General features: G+C 62.1%; 1 protein-coding gene across 2 annotated transcripts; it reads right to left on the reverse strand.

Annotated features, from left to right (window-relative positions):
* Positions 1 to 3,969: 3,969 nt before the first annotated feature.
* WRAP53 (WD repeat containing antisense to TP53) lies at positions 3,970 to 11,698 on the reverse strand. 2 transcript variants are annotated; one of them, XM_084224453.1, is made up of 11 exons: positions 11,669 to 11,698; positions 11,465 to 11,546; positions 11,280 to 11,378; positions 10,494 to 10,569; positions 9,546 to 9,634; positions 9,067 to 9,157; positions 8,226 to 8,358; positions 7,468 to 7,676; positions 7,152 to 7,255; positions 6,169 to 6,312; positions 3,970 to 5,258 (listed from the first exon to the last, which is right to left on the reverse strand). In XM_084224453.1, exons 1-11 carry the CDS (start codon positions 11,688 to 11,690, stop codon positions 4,586 to 4,588), a joined length of 1,722 nt encoding a protein of 573 aa, XP_084080579.1. In that variant the 5' UTR covers positions 11,691 to 11,698; the 3' UTR covers positions 3,970 to 4,585. The 2 variants fall into 2 exon arrangements, with proteins under 2 accessions (XP_084080579.1, XP_084080578.1); XM_084224452.1 differs by having other exon boundaries at positions 10,494 to 10,602.
* Between the last annotated feature and the right edge of the window lie 752 nt (positions 11,699 to 12,450).

Genomic DNA, 12,450 nt, shown 5'->3' on the forward strand with positions numbered 1-12,450 from the left:
TGGCACTGTGTGTGTGTGACACCATCATGGTCAGGGTGACACAGCAGAGGTGACATCAGGTGACACACTGTATGTGTGACACAGTGACAGGCGTGGCACAGCAGGGCCGTGTGACTCTGCCACCGTGACGGTGACACTGTGGGGGTGACACTGTGTGACACCACAGGAGGGTGACACCGCCAGGCATGGGGACACGGTGACACCACCGGGTGTGGGGACATGGTGACACCACAAGGCATGGGGACACGGTGACACTGCTAGGCATGGGGACACAGTGACACCGCCAGGGGTAAGGACATGGTGACACTGCCAGGCATGGGGACACAGTGACATGGGGACACGGAGACACCGCCGGGCGTGGGGACACGGTGACACCGCCGGGTGTTGGGACACAGTGACACTGCCAGGCATGGGGACACGGTGACACCGCCAGGCATGGGGACATGGTGACACCGCCAGGCATGGGGACATGGTGACACCGCCGGGCATGGGGACACAGTGACACTGCCAGGCGTAAGGACACGGTGACACCGCCAGGTGTGGGGACATGGTGACACCGCCGGGTGTGGGGACACAGTGACATGGGGACACAGTGACACTGCCAGGTGTGGGGACACGGTGACACTGCCAGGTGTGGGGACATGGTGACACTGCCAGGCGTGGGGACATGGTGACACCGCCGGGCATGGGGACACAGTGACACCGCCGGGCGTGGGGACACGGTGACACCGCCAGGCATGGGGACACAGTGACACTGCCAGGCGTGGGGACATGGTGACACTGCCGGGTGTGGGGACACGGTGACACCACCAGGCATGGGGACACGGTGACATGGGGACACGGTGACACTGCCAGGAGTGGGGACACGGTGACACTGCTGGGTGTGGGGACACGGTGACACCCCCGTCAGGCGCCCCCGCAGGGCTGGGGGGGGTTGGGCAGCCATTGTTGTCACCATGGCAACGGCGCCGCTGCCCCTCCCCCACCCGCTCTGTGGGGGGCCGGGGGGGGGAGGGGACACAGCAGGGGGGCCCCGGGGCCGGGGGCACCCGAGGGGGGGACAGAGGGGGCTGCGGCTGTCACCACGCGGCTGTCACCGTGTCACACACACGGAGTGTCACCCGGTGTCACCTCCCCGTGATGGTGTCACACCTGCTCAGTGTGTGACAGGTGTGGTGACACCTGCGCTGCCACACGTTGTCCTCGTCACACTGTGTCACGCTGCGTCACACAGTGTCACATGTGTGGTCATGGTGACAGCCATGGTGTCACACGGTGTCACACACACTGTGACAGTGTCACTCACACTGTCACAGGGTGTCACACACACAGTCACACTGTCATGGTGTCAGTCACACTGTCACGTTCAGGGTGTCACACGATGTCACACACACCGTGACAGTGTCACAGTCACAGTGTCAGTCACAGTGTCACAGTGCCACAGTCAGTGTCACTCTCAGGGTGTCACACAGTCACAGTGTCACAGTCACAGTGTCACAGTCACAGTGTCACTCTCAGGGTGTCACACTCGGTGTCACACAGTCACAGTGTCACACAGTCACAGTGTCACAGTCACAGTGTCACTCTCAGGGTGTCACACTCAGTGTCACACAGTCACAGTGTCACACAGTCACAGTGTCACAGTCACAGTGTCACAGTCACAGTGTCACTCTCAGGGTGTCACACTCGGTGTCACACAGTCACAGTGTCACACAGTCACAGTGTCACAGTCACAGTGTCACTCTCAGGGTGTCACACTCAGTGTCACACAGTCACAGTGTCACACAGTCACAGTGTCACAGTCACAGTGTCACAGTCATAGTGTCACTCTCAGGGTGTCACACAGTCACAGTGCCACAGTCACAGTGTCCCTCTCAGTGTGTCACAGTCACAGCATCACTCTCAGGGTGTCACACTCAGTGTCACACACACCGTGACAGTGTCACTCACATTGTCACATCAGGGTGTCACACTCAGTGTCACACAGTCACAGCATCACAGTCATAGTGTCACAGTGCCACTCTCAGGGTGTCACAGTGTCACATAGTCACAGTGTCACACAGTCACAATCACACTGTCACATCAGGGTGTCACACTCTGTGTCACACAGTCACAGTGTCACAGTCACAGTGTCACAGTGCCACTCTCAGGGTGTCACAGTGTCACATAGTCACAGTGTCACACAGTCACAATCACATTGTCACATCAGGGTGTCACAGTGTCACACAGTCACAGCGTCACAGTCACAGTGCCACAGTCACAGTGTCACTGTCAGGGTGTCACACTCGGTGTCACACAGTCACAGTGTCACACAGTCACAGTGTCACACTGTCACTCTCAGGGTGTCACACTCGGTGTCACACACAGTTACAGCATCAGGTGTCACTCATGGTGTCACACAGATGATGTCACCCACAGCCTGTTGTGTCCCCCCTGGTGTCACCCACACAGTGTCACCCCCCATGTCCCCATCCCCATCTCTCGGGGTCACCTGGAGGAGGTGACACGACCCCCAACCCCTCAGACCCCCCCAACAGACCCCTGCGACCCCCTCCCCTTTCCCTCCCGAGTTTTTCAGGTCCCCAAGACCCCTCAAGACCCCCCCAAATCCTCTCAAGCCCCTCCCCTCCGCTCCATCAACACCCCCCGACCCCAAATCCCTCCAGACCCCCCCAAAACCCCCAATCCCCTCAAAACCCCGGTACCCCAACACCCCCCAAGTGCCCCCCAACCCTTTGGACCCCCAAATCCCCCCAGACCCCCCCCCCCATTATCCTAAAGACCCCCCAGACCCCCCAATTCCTCAATCCCCCCCGGTGCCCCCAGACCCTTCAATCCCCTCAGTGCCCCCCAAACTCCTCGGACCCCCCAATCCCCCCCCATCCTCAAGACCCCCCCAAATCCCCTCAGAGTCCCGGTACCCCAAAACCCCCCCGGTGCCCCCCAAACCGGTCTCCCCAACCCTCCAACCCCCCCTCAATCCCCCCGGAGCCCCCCACCCGCGGCGCCCCCCGCGCTCACCGCCGGTTCCCGGTGTGCCAGACCACCGGCTCCAGGCTCAGCCCCGCGGCCCCCGCGCCCAGCACGGCCACGAGCAGCGCCGCCGCCCGCCCCGCCATCGCCCCCCGCCCCCGCGGGGCCGCAGACCCCGGCCCGGCCCCGGGACCCCCGCCGGGACCCCCGGTGCCGACCCCCGGCCCGGCCCGGACTCGAACCCGGGTCCCCGCGGGGCCGCCCCGGCTGCGACCGCGCCGGCTGCGGGGCGGGGCTTCGGAGGGGCGTGGCCGCAAGGGGGCGTGGTTTAGAAGTAAAAGGCGTGGTCTGGAATGGGGAGGGGTCTGCGGAGTAAAGGGGTGTGGATGGGTGGGGTCACAGATGGGTGTGGTCGTTGTTTGTGAGACGGGGCGGGGCCCAAAAAGGTGGGCGTGGTTCAAAAATTAAAAAGGCCTTGCTTTGGTGATGGAGGTGTGGATTTGGGGGCGTGGCTTAGCACAGTTAGCATGGATGGGCACATAAAATGGGGCGTGGTCTTTTGGAAGGGGCGTGGCAAAAAGGTTAATGTGGCCACACCCACAGAGCTGACCACGGTAGGGGTGTGGCCACGTGCGTGGGCGTGGCCAGCAGTGCCACACAAATTTCCATGGCGACATCACAACCCCACTGTTGCCATGGTGATGGTGAAGCGGCTTAGGAGCAGGCCCCGCCCCTTTTTTGGGGGGGGCTCTTAAAGGGGCAACACAGGAATTGGAGGGTGGGGCCCCCCCAAGGGGGTGGGGAAGATTTTGGGGCACCTGGAGGGGTTTGGGGTGTGGGGAAGGGGCAGATCTGGCCACGCCCCCACCCGTGACAGCCCACAGGGGTGACAGAGGGTGACAGTCACAACGCCTTTAGTACAACCGAGCCCTGGGGTGACATCTGGGGTCCCCAGGGTGGCTGTGACCCTCCAGGGGTCCCCAAGGGTGACAGTCACTGTCCCTGGGGTGGGTGACAATCGGCGTCCCTAAGGGGGTGATAACTGGTGTCCCCAAGGGGGTGACAGTGTCCCCAGGGAGGTGACAATCTCCAGTCCAATGTCCCCAAGGAGGTGACAGTCAGTGGTCACAGTGTCCCCACTGATGTGACAATGACCAGTCCCAGTGTCCCCAGGGAGGTGACAATGGCTGCTCCCGGTGTCCCCAGGGATGTGACAATGACCAGTCCCAGTGTCCCCAAGGAGGGGACAATGGCTGCTCCCGGTGTCCCCAGGGAGGTGACACTCAGTGTCCCCCAAGGATGTGACAACAGCCAGTCCCAGTGTCTCCAGGGAGGTGACACTCGGTGTTCCCGGAGAGGTGACAATCTCTAATCCTGGTGTCCCCAGGAATGTGACAATGACCAGTCCCAGTGTCCCCAGAGAGGTGACAATGGCTGCTCCCGGTGTCCCCAGGGAGGTGACACTCAGTGTCCCCCAAGGATGTGACAACAGCCAGTCCCAGTGTCTCCAGGGAGGTGACACTCGGTGTTCCCGGAGAGGTGACAATCTCTAATCCTGGTGTCCCCAGGAATGTGACAATGACCAGTCCCAGTGTCCCCAGGGGGGTGACTCTCAGTGTCCCCCAAGGATGTGACAACAGCCAGTCCCAGTGTCCCTGGGGAGGTGACACTCGCTGTCCCCAGGGAGGTGACAATCTCCTGTCCCAGTGTCTCCAGGGAGGTGACACTCGGTGTTCCCAGAGAGGTGACAATCGCCAGTCCCGGTGTCTCCAGGGAGGTGACACTCCACGTCCTCAGGGAGGTGACAATCTCCAATCCTGATGTCCCCGGGGAGGTGACAATCGCCAGTCCCAATGTCCCCAGGGAGGTGACAATCTCCGGTCCCAGTGTCTCCAGGGAGGTGACACTCCACGAACCCAGGGAGGTGACAATCTCCAGTCCCAATGTCCCCAGGGACGTGACAATCTCCGGTCTCAGTGTCCCCAGGGAGGTGACAATCTCTGGTCCCGCTGTCCCCAGGGAGGTGACAATGACCGGTCCCGCCATCCCCGGGGAGGTGACAATGGCCGGTCCCGCTGTCCCCGGGGAGGTCCCAGCCGCTGTCCCCGCTGTCCCCGGGGCTGTCCCCGCTGTCCTCGGGTCCCCACCACCAGAGCTGCAGCCGGATGTCCCCTCCCGGGGCCGGCCCCTCCTCTGTCCCCTCGCTGTCACCGTCGCTGTCCCACGGCGCCGGGAACAGGCGCTGGCCCGAGGCCGTGGCCAGGAGCGGCAGTGCGGGGTGCAGGCTGGAATTGGGGACAGGGAAAATTTGGGGCAATTTGGGGCGATTTGGGGCAATTTGGGGGAATTTGGGGTGGAAATTTGGGGTGGAAATTTGGGGGAATTTGGGGCAATTTTGGGGGAGTTTGGGGTGAAAATTGGGGGGATTTGGAGAGGAAGTTTGGGGTAGAAATTGGGGATGTTTGAGGTCGAAATTTGGGTGAGTTTGGGGTGAAAATTGGGGGAGTTTGGAGTGAAAATTGGGGGAGTTTGGAGTGGAAATTGGGAGGGGTTTGGGGTGGAAAATTTGGGGTGGAAATTTGGGGGATTTGGGTGAAACTTTGGGGGATTTGGATTAAAATTTGGGGGATTTGGGTGAAACTTTGGGGGATTTCAATGAAAATTTGGGGGGGTTTAGGGGTGGAAATTGGGGGGGTTTGAGGTGAATCTCTGGGGGTTTGGGGGTGATCCCAGATATTATTGGGGGGCAAATCCCAGATTTTTGGGGTGCTCACAGGTATTTTTAGGAGGAGGGCCCCCAGTTCTTTTTGGAGGGGGTTCCCCAATTTTTTTTGGGGGGGGGGGATCCCAAATATTTTGGGAATCCCCAATTTTTCAGGGAGGGGGTCCGCAATTTTTTGGAGAGACCCAAAATGGGTTTTTTTTGGGGGGGACAATGTTTTTTTGGGGAGATCCTGAGTTTTTTTGGGGGGATGGTCCCCAATGTTTTGGGGGGAGAGTCCCGAGTGTTTTTAGGGGGCGGTCCCCAGATTTTTGGGGGTGTCCCCAATGTTTTTTGGGGGGGATCCTCAGTTTTTTGGGGGGAGGGTCCCCAATATTTTTTGGGACAGGGGTCCCCAGATTTTGGGGGGGGGTTCCCCAGGTTTTTGGGGGGTTCCCCATGTTTTTGGGGGGTTCCCCAGTTTTTGGGGTTACCTGGTGCCGTTGACGCAGTCGCGGAGGGCGCGGAAGCGAAGCAGGGGGGGCAGCTCGGGGGGGTCCCCCGGGCCGGGGGGGGCCAGCGTGTCCCACACGGTGACAAAGCCATCGGTGTCACCTCCCACCAGGAACCGCCCCGACCTGGGGGGCACCGGGGGGCAAATGAGACCCCCACCCTTTAAAACCCCCCAAAAATGGGGCCAAGGGGAGGGAGGGGTCCAAAAATCCCCTTGGACCCCCACCCAAAATATGATCCAGGTGTCCAGGACCCCCCAAAATCCTCCCAAAATCTGATCCAGGTGTCCAGGACCCCCCAAAATCCTCCCAAAATCTGATCCAGGTGTCCAGGATCCCCCAAAAGGTGCCCCAGGTGTCCCCAATATCCCCAGAAGGTGACACAGATGTTCAGGACCCGCCAAAATCTCTCCAGAAGGTGACCCAGGTGTCCCCAGGTGTCCCCAGAGGTGCCCCAGGTGTCCCCAGGTGTCCCCAGAGGTGCCCCAGGTGTCCCCAGAGGTGCCCCAGGTGCCCCCAGCTGTCCCCAGGTGTCCCCAGGTGTCCCAGGTGTCCCCAGATGTCCCCAGAGGTGTCCCAAGTGTCCCCAGAGGTGCCCCAGGTGCCCCAGGTGCCCCCAGAGGTGCCCCAGGTGTCCCCAGAGGTGCCCCAGGTGTACCCAGAGGTGCCCCAGGTGTCCCCAGAGGTGCCCCAGGTGTCCCCAGGTGTCCCAGCTGTCCCCAGGTGTCCCCAGGAGGTGTCCCCAGGTGTCCCCAGAGGTGCCCCAGGTGTCCCCAGGTGTCCCTGGGTGTCCCGGGTGTCCCCAGGTGCCCCCAGGAGGTGCCCCAGGTGCCCCCAGGTGTCCTCAGGTGTCCCCAGGAGGTGTCCCCAGGTGTCCCCAGAGGTGTCCCCAGCTGTCCCCAGAGGTGTCCCCAGGTGTCCCCAGATGTCCCCAGGTGTCCCCCGGTTTTCGGGGGGTCACTCACGGGTCGAGGTCAAAGGTCACGCGCTGGTTGGTGGCCACGCGCCGCGGCAGCGCCAGCAGGGGACGCTCGGGGACACGAAGGTCCCAGCACAGGATGTGCCGGTCCTGGGGGCGGGGCCAGGCCGGGACACGCCCATCAGGCCTTAAGCCATGCCCCCTTAATGAGGCCACACCCACATTCACAAAGCCTTGCCCACCATGAGGCCACGCCTTCATAAAAACCCAACAGGCCCCACCCACTCCATGCCCCACCCAAAATCCACACCCACATTTGGCCACGCCCGCCCCATGCCCCACCCACATTTGGCCACGCCCACCTTCCTCCCGCCCGCGTACAGGTGAGTCCCGCAGGGGCTGAAGCGCAGGTGAGTGGGTGCGGCTGGGAGGCGGGGCCAAAATGCCACGGCCCCGCCCCCTTCCACCGGGTACAGCCCCAGGCTCCGCCCATAGGAGCCGCAGGCGAACAGCGATTGGCTGGGGCTGAAGGCCAGGCAGCCAATCAGCCCTCGCTGGCCATGACCGCCCTCTGGAGGGTTGGAGACAAAGGTTAGGCCACGCCTCTTCAGTGAGGCCACACACTCTCAGACTCCACCCACCAAAGCCCCACCTTCCTTTGACCGCTCCCATCAAAGCCACTCCCTCTTATGCTCCCTCCATTTCCATTTTGCCCGGCCACTCCCCTTTAAGCCCCACCCCTTTCCACCCTTGAGGCCCCACCCATAGGGCCACACCCACTTCCAGATCCCACCCATTTTGCCACACCCTTCCTTTAGTCCACGCCCCTTTTCACCATCCCCCCACCCCTTTTAACCCCTTTCCTATTTTAACCCCAAACAAAGGTTGGGAACCACCCCTGCCCCACCCCAGCCACACCTCTGGACTCCACCCCATTAGGCCACGCCTCTTTTTGACCTCACCCCACCCCTTTTAACCCCTGACTTTCCCACCCAAACCCCATTTCAACCCCAAATAAAGGCCGGGAACCGCCCCTTACCCCACCACAGCCCCTCCCACAGACCCCACCCCGTTAGGCCCCGCCCCTTTAGGCCCCGCCCATCCAAGCCCCGCCCCTCACGGTGCAGGTTCCTCTGGAGGCCGCCCCGGCCCGGCCGCTCGGTCGGGAACTCCCGGACGGCGCCGTCGAAGCCCCCCAGGAGCCGGGAGCCGTCGGGGGCGAAGGCCAAGGAGTGGGGGGCCACGGGCTCGTCCTGGGGACCCCCCCCGGGTCACTGAGGGCACCCCAAAACCCACCTGGGACACCCCAGGGGACCCCAAAACTGTATGGGGAACGGGGAGACCCCAAAACCCACCCAGGACATCCCAGGGGACCCCAAAACCCACCTGGGGCACCCCAGGGCACCCCAAAACCCACCTGGGACACTGAGGGCACCCCAAAACCCACCTGGGACATCCCAGGAGACCCCAAAACCCACCTGGGGCATCCCAGGAGACCCCAAAACCCACCTGGGACACCCCAGGGGACCCCAAAACTGTATGGGGAACGGGGAGACCCCAAAACCCACCCAGGACATCCCAGGAGACCCCAAAACCCACCTGGGACATCCAAGGGGACCCCAAAACCCACCTGGGACATCTGGGGGGGTCCCAAACTCCAAATCCCCTCCCCTCAAAAAGGGTGGGGGTCCCCAAAAGTGTCTCCAGGAGCCCAAAACCCACCCAGGGACATCCTAGGGGACCCCAAACCCAGTCCCTCCCAGTCCATCCCAGTTCTCCCCAGTCCCTCCCAGTTCCATCCCAGTCCCTCCCAGTTCCCCCCAGTCCCTCCCAGTGCTCCCAGTCCCTCCCAGTTCCTTCCCAGTCCCTCCCAGTTCCTTCCCAGTCCCTCCCAGTCCATCCCAGTTCTCCCCAGTCCCTCCCAGTTCCCCCCAGTCCCTCCCAGTGCTCCCAGTACCCACCAGGTGGTTGTGGGCACGGAACGACCCCCGCAGGGTCCCGTCAAAGGCGTCCCAGAGGTGCACGGGGTTGTCTCGGCTGCTGGCGGCCACCCTGCCCAGTACGGACCAGTATGGACCAGAATGGACCAGTATAGACCAGTACGGACCTCCCAGGAACCGCCTCTGCTCCCAGTACTCCCCCCCAGTTCATTCCAGTAACAGCCAGTGCCCTCCAGTCCATCCCAGTCCATCCCAGTCCCTCCCAGTCCATCCCAGTCCCCTCCCAGTCCATCCCAGTTCCATCCCCGTTCCATCCCAGTCCCTCCCAATCCATTCCCAGTCCCTCCCAGTCCATTCCCAGTCCCTCCCCAGTGCATCCCAGTCCATCCCAATCCATTCCCAGTCCCTCCCAGTCCCTCCCAATCCATTCCCAGTCCCTCCCAGTTCCATCCCAGTCCCTCCAGTCCCTCCCAGTCCCTCCCAGTGCTCCCAGTGCTCACAGGCAGCTGGGGGGGTCGCTGGAGTCCATCAGGGGGTACCAGGTGAAGTCGTAGATGGTGTCACCTTCGGCCACCTGCACGGCCGGGAGCTGCGAGCCAGAGCGACCCTGAGTGACCCTGAGTGACCACTGACCACTGAGTGACCACTGACCCCTGAGTGACCCTGAGTGACCACTGACCACTGAGTGACCACTGACCCCTGAGTGACCCTGAGTGACCACTGACCACTGAGTGACCACTGACCCCTGAGTGACCACTGACCCCTGAGTGACCCTGACTGACCAGAGTGACCCTGACTGACCCTGAGTGACCCATGAGTGACCCCTGAGTGACCCTGAGTGACCCTGACTGACCAGAGTGACCCTGACTGACCCTGAGTGACCCCTGAGTGACCCTGACTGACCAGAGTGACCCTGACTGACCCTGAGTGACCAATGAGTGACCCCTGAGTGACCCTGAGTGACCATTGAGTGACCCCTGACTGACCCCTGAGTGACCCTGAGTGACCCTGAGTGACCCTGAGTGACCACTGAGTAACCCCTGAGTGACCACTGAGTGACCCCTGAGTGACCACTGACCCCTGAGTGACCACTGACCCCTGAGTGACCCTGAGTGACCCTGAGTGACCCTGGGTGACCGCTGAGTGACCCTGAGTGACCACTGAGTGACCCTGAGTGACCCCTAAGTGACCCCTGAGTGAACCCCGAGTGACCACTGAGTGACCACTGAGTGACCACTGACCCTGAGTGACCCCCAAGTGACCCCTGGAAATCAACAACAACCCCCCAGCGACCCTTCCCAGCCCCCCCAAATCCCCCCCAAATCCCCCCAAAGTGACCCAAAACCCCCCAAACTCAGCCCAGCCCCCCCCAGTGACCCCAATCCCCCCACCCTGACCCCCAGCCCCCCCAAATCCCCTCTGTCAGGACCCCCACCCCCATCACCCACCAGCTGGGGGAGGGGCGCCCCCGGGGGGGGGCCCGGGGGGAGGGGCAGGTCGAAGATCCTCAGGGCGTTGTCGTTGCTGCAGGTGAGGACGCAGGAGCCGTCGGGGGCCCTGGGGACCCCCCCAGTGTCACCCCAAAATAACCCCAGGGGTGGGGACCCCCCCAGTGTCACCCCAAAATAACCCCAGGGGTTGGGGACCCCCAGTGTCACCCCCAGGGGTTGGGGACCCCCCCAGTGTCACCCCAAAATAACCCCAGGGGTTGGGGACCCCCCCAGTGTCACCCCCAGATGTTGGGGACCCCCCCAGTGTCACCCCAAAATAACCCCAGGGGTTGGGGACCCCCCCTTGTCACCCCCAGGTGTTGGGGACCCCCCCCAGTGTCACCCCAGATTTTTTTGGGGGGCGGGGGTGGGATGATTTTTGGGGTGATTTCGGGAGATTTTTGGTGGTTTTGGGGTGAATTTGGGGGGGGAGGTTGGGGTGATTTTGGGGGGTTTTGGGGTGATTTTTGGGAGGGGGTCTGGGGTGATTTGGGGGGGGTTGGGGTGATTTTTGGGGTGATTTATGGAAGTTTTTGGTGGTTTGGGGGTGATTTTTGGGGGGGTTTGGAGGATTTAGAGAAGTTTTTGGGGTGATTTTTCGGAGGAGGTTTGGGAGGTTTTGGGGTGAATTTTGGGGGAGGTTTGGGGTGAATTTTGGGGGGGATTGGGGTGATTTTTGGGGGGGATTAGGGTGATGTTTGGGGTGATTTTTGGGGTGATTCGGAGGGTCCTGGGGTCTCTCACCACTTGCAGCCTCGCAGATAATTTTCGGGGCGCTTCGCGAATTCCTCCCGAGCCCCCCAAACCGGGCGGGGGGGGCGGCCCAGCTCGTACTGGGGGAAACTGGGGAGAGCCGGGGGAGGGGTCGGAGGGGGGTCAGGGACCCCAAAACCCCTCAGGGACCCCCAAAAATCCCCCCAAAAACTCACTCGAGCTCCTCCTCCTCCTCCTCGGGCTCCGCCGGGGCCGCGTCCTGAGGGGTCCCGGGGGGCTCGGGGACCCCCAAAGGGGCTGCGGGGGGAGGGGAGAGGTCAGAGCCCCGTCCCCACCCCCAAATCCCCCTCAAAAAACCAAAATTCCCCCCAAAAAAACCCAAAATCCCCAAATCTTCCCGCTCCCCCCCCGACACGCACCGTCCACCATGGGCGCCGCCATTACCGCGCCAGGCCACGCCCCTTTTGTGGCCGCGCCCTCACGGCGGTCACGCGCATTGCTGGCCACGCCCCCATATCCTTATATAGAATAAGGCGCGATTTGGATTGGCTCCTCCCTCTGTGGGCGTGGTTTCGGCTTTTCCCGCCAAAAGGGGACGCTCGCGATTTGGGGACGCCGAAATGCGACCCCAAAACCGACCCCAAAAGGGTCCAGAGGGACCTGGGACACCCCAAAATGTCACCTGAGGGTTTGGGGGGTCCGGGAGACCCCAAAATGTGACCCGGGGGAGTCAGAGTGACAGAGGGCACCCCAAAATGTCACCTGAGGGTTTGGGGAACCCCAAAATGTCACCTGAGGGTTTGGGGGGTCCGGGGGACCCCAAAATGTGACCCGGGGGAATCAGAGTAACAGAGGGGACCCCAAAATGTCACCTGAGGGTTTGGGGGGTCCAGGGAACCCCAAAATGTCACCTGAGGGGGTTGAGTGACTCTGGGGGACCCCAAAATGTCACCCAGGGGAGTCAGAGTGACAAAGGGGACCCCAAAATGTCACCTGAGGGTTCGGGGGGTCCCTAAAGGGGACCCTGGGGTGGGGGGGATCAATCAAGGGGTGACACAACCACGGCCACCATAAAACAGCCGTGGCCACCGTGACACAACCACAGCCGCCATCACACAATCACGGCCACCATGACCCAACCTTGGCCACCATGACACAACCATGGCTGCCATGACCCAACCTTGGCCACCATGACCCAACC

The sequence above is a fragment of the Fringilla coelebs genome, assembly GCF_963513975.1.
Source record: "Fringilla coelebs genome assembly, chromosome: 38".
NCBI lineage: Eukaryota > Metazoa > Chordata > Aves > Passeriformes > Fringillidae > Fringilla > Fringilla coelebs.

Bases quoted from the DNA above. Each gene is read 5' to 3' on its own strand.
- WRAP53 (XM_084224452.1), bottom strand. From the start codon at position 11,690: ATGGCGGCGCCCATGGTGGACG. The intron at 10,603-11,279 runs GTGAGAGACCCC...GGGGGTCCCCAG, and splicing joins TATCTGCGAGGCTGCAAGTG to GGCCCCCGACGGCTCCTGCG. The intron at 7,677-8,225 runs GTGAGGGGCGGG...CCAACCCTCCAG, and splicing joins CCTCCAGAGGAACCTGCACC to AGGGCGGTCATGGCCAGCGA.